Genomic DNA, 5,964 nt, shown 5'->3' with positions numbered 1-5,964 from the left:
CAGCACAAGCATTTAGACTGGGGGAATAAACCGGAGTACCAAAAGGAAACCCCCGATGCAAGAACATGAAAGTTTTCAGTACACGGCTTAAGCAGAATCGTGAATCGATCCCCAAATCCTGGTGGTGCAAAGTTTGTTTTAAATGAGGTGAAGTCTATGAAGACTTGAGTGAAAGTTTTAGAATCTCCAGCTTTAAGGTTTTCTTCAAGGAATCTTGTGTAAGATCTGAGAGAGCGGGTTGTTGTATAGGAGATGAGTTGGTGCGAAAGATAGACGAGGTCTAGTCTATGGAGTGCTTTAAATGTAATGAGAAGGATCCGATATGGACTATGAATAGAAGCCGGTTACGGTGTTAAAAAACAGGAGAGATATTGGCAAAATGGATGGTGTGAGTAATTGTGCATATTGTAATATCCCTATCGATTTAAGAGAAAAATAAAAGTTCAATTACAGCAATTAAGATGATGCAATAAACATCCTGAAAGCTTAGACAAGGCAAGAGAAAGAGACAGAGGCAGAGACAGAATATTGTGAAGATTTTATTTCAGAGTGTTGTGTCAAATATAATTTTGAACCGCAGTGGAAGGAGTTACGATAACGCCAGCTCTGTCTTGTCATAGTTCAGTCAGAGAAAGTCTGAAGTCATCCAGCATTTGCTTTGCTGTAGGCAGGAAGAGGGATGGGAGCAGAAGGTTTCATGCTGAGATAAAGTGGTGAATCATCGCCATAGAAATGGAGTTTAAGTGATATTCGACAAGTAATGGAGTCGAGGGAGATCGAGCAGATACGTTATATGGCCAAAGCACAATATTTGTGGGCGCCTGACTATCAATCCTATATGTACTTTTTGAACATATTTTTTCCAGATTAACCCCCTAGATCCTTAAGGGGGGTGGGGAGCAAGAGTACTAGTGAGGACAGGCAGTGAGGAGACGTGGGTCATGTTGCCATTCAAATGAATCCCAAGGTGTTCAGTGCGGGTTGAGGTCAGGATGTCTTCATGGACCTTGATTTGTGCATAGAGGCATTATAATGCTAGATCATATGGAACCCTTAGTTCCAGTGAAGGGAAATCATAATTCCTTAGCATACATGGTATTCACTCTCACTCACTCACTCATTTTCTACCGCTTATCCGAACTACCTCGGGTCACGGGGAGCCTGTGCCTATCTCAGGCGTCATTGGGCATCAAGGCAGGATACACCCTGGACGGAGTGCCAACCCATCACAGGGCACACACACACACACTCATTCACTCACGCAATCACACACTACGGACAATTTTCCAGAGATGCCAATCAACCTACCATGCATGTCTTTGGACCGGGGGAGGAAACCGGAGTACCCGGAGGAAACCCCCGAGGCACGGGGAGAGCATGCAAACTCCACACACACAAGGCGGAGGCGGGAATCGAACCCCCAACCCTGGAGGTGTGAGGCAAACGTGCTAACCACTAAGCCACCGTGCCCCCCCCCATTTATTCACATAAAGCATTATTTAAAATAGTGAAATAGTGAACATGGTTTGATACAACATGGAAATGCTGCAGTGTTGAGTTTAAACTGACCAACGAAAACGACATGCTGTCTGTCAGTGGGATATAATCTGATCCATGTGGGATCGATTAAAAGGTCATGATTGAATAAATAAATGTACATATTAGCTCAAAAACAGTCCTGTCGGTCTCTGTGGTGTCCTAACCGAGCCTTTGTATCATCTGTCTCCGGTCCTGATACAGAGCATAAAAGGCTTGGGCTAAACTCAGAAAGGGTTCATCAGAGTTCTCCATCTCCTTCTACAGTACAAACACACAAATGAATACTGGGTTTAGTGTGTGAAATCAGGCTCCAGCTCATTCTCTATGCAAAAGCTCAAAATGCTTATTGAATATTATTTAACAGCACTGAAATGTTAAGCTCAGGTTTAGCGTTATGATGAATGAGAAGTCGGGGTTTGGATCAGAAGCCACTCACAGTGGAGGTCTCATGGTACTGAAGACCTTGTTCCTGTGCCCACTCCTGTGCCACGGATGTCTCCACCTCTCTTCTCGATGCCAGGTCTGACTTATTCCCCACTAACACACCTTTAACACACACACACACACACACTGTAACTGTTGGTACAGGTACAGTCCCAGATGCTCTGTCTGATGCCAGTCTAGCCTGAGGGAACTTTATTTTATTATTTTTTTTTCTCCTAGTTTCCTAGTTGGATTTCTGACCCTGGAGCTATGAGAACGGCCCCAAATGAGAAATAATAAAGAGTACGTCCAGGCTATGTAAGAATCTCACTAAATCATTCAGCAAATCACAAATAACAACATACAGAAATGATGTTTAAAGAAGAACAAGTTTTTTCTGTTGCAGATCAGCGATTATTAATAACGGCACCTCGTACAACAGATGTTTTTAAATCTATATATAGAACACATTTAGTTCCTCGATAACGGTCTGTAGTATCTCTTTTGTCCTTGTTATCTGTCTTTATATCGTACTCTTTTTTTTCATTCATTCATTCATTCATTTTCTACCGCTTATCCGAACTACCTCGGGTCACGGGGAGCCTGTGCCTATCTCAGGCGTCATCGGGCATCAAGGCAGGATACACCCTGGACGGAGTGCCAACCCATCGCAGGGCACACACACACACACACTCATTCACTCACGCAATCACACACTACGGACAATTTTCCAGAGATGCCAATCAACCTACCATGCATGTCTTTGGACCGGGGGAGGAAACCGGAGTACCCGGAGGAAACCCCCGAGGCACGGGGAGAACATGCAAACTCCACACACACAAGGCGGAGGCGGGAATCGAACCCCCAACCCTGGAGGTGTGAGGTGAACGTGCTAACCACTAAGCCACCGTGCCCCCTTCGTACTCTTTTTCTCTCATTTAATTTATTATTATTTTCTTTTTAATTCATTTTAAAATGATAAAGTATATTTGTATTATTTTTTAGATGATATAAATACAATTTTAATACACATTTCATTGCCCTTAAATAACAGACGTTTATTTACTTAAAATAGAAATAAATACTTGTATTTATTTCAAGTAGACATTTATTTGAATGACCTAAAGAACATCATCTATAGCGTCATCTACAAGTGAGCTTTCGACTAAAATGAACGGGATATTTGGGAGAAGCGTGTTTTTTTTTGAAAGAATTCACCAGCCTTTATGTGTACGTCTGTATGACTCTCTGCAGTGTGGAATAGAAAAGGACGTTAAAGAAATGTCCGCGTGTCTCAGGAGAGCTTTCTCTCACCTGGTAACTGCAGTCCGTCGCAGTGAGCTCGGACTCGCTCTAGCCAGCGACTGCAACTTTTGAACGAGTCCAGGCTGCTGATCTCGAACACTATGCACACCACTGACGGCTGCCCCCACTACACAAAAAAAACAAAAAAACGTACAGTATATACACACGGCTCATAAACATATACAGCACCGGTCTCACATGCAGGAGCTCAATTAGCCCAGTGGAACAGTGAGAGTAAAGCTCTTAATTAATAGGGCTAGGGAATTTATTATGGCATGGGAAAAGGCTCTGCTCCCGCTAACCTCTGCTAGATTCCAATTTTTAGATGTTTCTTAAATTAGTGGTTCTTGTAAGAGTGTTTCCGTAGACCCAAAGCCCTGTGCAATTTGCTGTTTCCCCTGCTCGAACACGGCGGCTAATTACCAGCCCTTTCCTGAGTTTAATCAGGTGTACTGGAGCAGATAGAACATGAAACTGCTGCACAGGCCAGCAATCAGTGTTTCAGATACATCACACCCACACTGAGTTCACTCTAGCCAAGATCTCTTTCTTATGTAAGTCCATGACACAGAGCTACATTTTAGGCATCTGAGCGACAGGAAGCATTTGAATGAGAAAGATCTACTCCGTTTTATGCAGATTAGTTATGACGCAGTGAAGGAATTAATCCAAATGATTCACTCTAGTGAAGGTAGAAAGCAGAGCGAGAGAGAGAGAGAGAGAGAGAGAGAAAAGGAGAGAGAGAGAGAGAGAGAGAGAGAAGGAGAGAGAGAGAGAGAGAGAGAGAGAGAGAAAAGGAGAGAGAGAGAGAGAGAGAGATAGAGAGTGAGAGAGAGAGAGAGAGAGAGAGAAGGAGAGAGAGAGGGAGAAAAGGAGAGAGAGAGAAACATAACGCCAAAGCAAATTAAATTAATAGTTTGTAAAAATAAATAAATAAATAAAATAGTACTAAAAAAAATAATAATAGTGCACTGGTGATAATCTATCTGATGTCGTCGCCTTCTTTTTCTTTTTCTACAATTTTGAAGGGAAAAATAAATTACCATTTTCTCGCATGCCTCCACAAAATGTTCACGACCTGCAGAGTCAATGATATACAGCTCCTGAGGGAAAAGAAGACAGGAACAAATTGAGTGAGTGAGTGAGTGAGTGAGTGATTCCATAGATAAGTGGAATCTTATTGTGAGTAATCTTATAGTGAGTAAATTAATGAGTGAGTGAGTGAGTAAATTAATGAGTGAGTGAGTGAGTAAATTAATGAGTGAGTGAGTGAGTGAGTGAGTGAGTAAATTAATGAGTGAGTGAGTGAGTAAATTAATGAGCAAGTGAGTGAGTAAATTAATGAGTAAGTGAGTGAGTGAGTAAATTAATGAGTGAGTGAGTGAGTGAGTGAGTAAATTAATGAGTGAGTGATTGATTGATTGATTGCAGGGATGAATGAGTGAGTGAGTGAGTGACAGAGTGAAATACTATTTAGGGAGCGTTTATAAGTTAATACATTCTACCTTTAGGGACGAATGAGTGAATGAGTGAGTGAGTGAGTGATTGATTGCAGGGATGAATGAGTGAGTGAGTGAGTGAGTGAGTGATTGATTGCAGGGATGAATGAGTGAGTGAGTGAGAGAGTGAGTGAGTGATTGATTGATTGCAGGGATGAATGAGTAAGTGAGTGAGTGAGTGAGTGAGTGAGTGAGTGAGTGAGTCTCACCACACTGTCATTAGTTTCTGGAATGTTCACTGACTTCATCATCAGCTCAACACCAGCAGTCTGTAGCACAAAAACACATTTATACTTAAAGAAGTGTATCATAACACCCACATCATATAGAAAATATAGCTGCACATGTCTATGCTGAGTTGCCAGTTTATTAGGTACACCAACCTTGTATAAACCTTAATCGTGTATTCACACTGGCCAATTTATTAGACTTTGTTATATGTGTATATTTAGTTATTAGAGATCTAGACAATATGTAAGTAAATCATCATTTTGTTTTGGTCAGTTTCGGACCACAGGATGATGTTAGATAGGTGTTTTTGGATAGAGGAAGTTAATAAGACTAGGATAAAATGCAGAAACATCACATCATATATTTATTTTTTGTATTTATGACATATTTGAGTTAGATGTTTAAAAAAAAAAACTTTATATGATGGTTCTGCATTTTAAACATTTGACTGAACTGGTTCAAAAGGCCTGGTCTTATTAACTTCCTGTTTTCTGCTCCATATTAAACAAATCTAGGGGCGAGACTGAAAGAGATACACCATGATCCTGGAAAGATGCGCCAGCTGGCAGAGGTAACGACTGCACACACACCCTGGAATGCCAATGAGAGCTCGTTCCTCTCAAACACGGCCCATCCCAGCTTCGCTAACAAGCCTGCCGACATTTTCCATGACTGCCATCGTTTATGGCGTGCCCTTCAAATCCTGCCCACGCGCTGTCCGTCAATCAATCGATCGCTCTGCATGTGTCATATTTAATGGTCTTTAGTGTTGTCCGGTTCACCTATTTGACCTGTATAAGCGTTCCCTCCATCTCTCTCTCCTCCTCTCTTTCTGTGAAACACAATTCTTTACCTTTATCATGCTGAGCACGTTGGCACTGTACCTACGCCTGCAAATCTCTCTCTAATACTACGACCTCACACACGCGCGCACACGCACACACACAGAACCCAATTACTGCAGTGG

At 41.9% G+C, this 5,964-nt stretch overlaps 1 protein-coding gene across 1 annotated transcript in view; it reads right to left on the bottom strand.

Moving 5' to 3' along the window:
* Positions 1-521: 521 nt before the first annotated feature.
* The window catches only part of ift27 (intraflagellar transport 27 homolog (Chlamydomonas)), a 7,859-nt gene continuing 2,416 nt past the window's right edge, over positions 522-5,964 (bottom strand). Inside the window, exons 3-7 of the mRNA XM_060867201.1 lie at positions 4,976-5,035; positions 4,311-4,370; positions 3,277-3,394; positions 1,976-2,085; positions 522-1,797 (exon numbers count right to left, since the gene is read on the bottom strand). Coding sequence (XP_060723184.1) covers positions 1,699-1,797; positions 1,976-2,085; positions 3,277-3,394; positions 4,311-4,370; positions 4,976-5,035 — 447 coding nt within the window. The 3' untranslated portion in view covers positions 522-1,698. The remainder of the gene's footprint in view (positions 1,798-1,975; positions 2,086-3,276; positions 3,395-4,310; positions 4,371-4,975; positions 5,036-5,964) is intronic.

Source organism: Tachysurus vachellii, chromosome 4, assembly GCF_030014155.1.
Source record: "Tachysurus vachellii isolate PV-2020 chromosome 4, HZAU_Pvac_v1, whole genome shotgun sequence".
NCBI classification, from domain to species: domain Eukaryota; kingdom Metazoa; phylum Chordata; class Actinopteri; order Siluriformes; family Bagridae; genus Tachysurus; species Tachysurus vachellii.
Note: the sequence above shows the minus strand (reverse complement) of the source record. Positions and strands in the feature narration are given on the sequence as shown.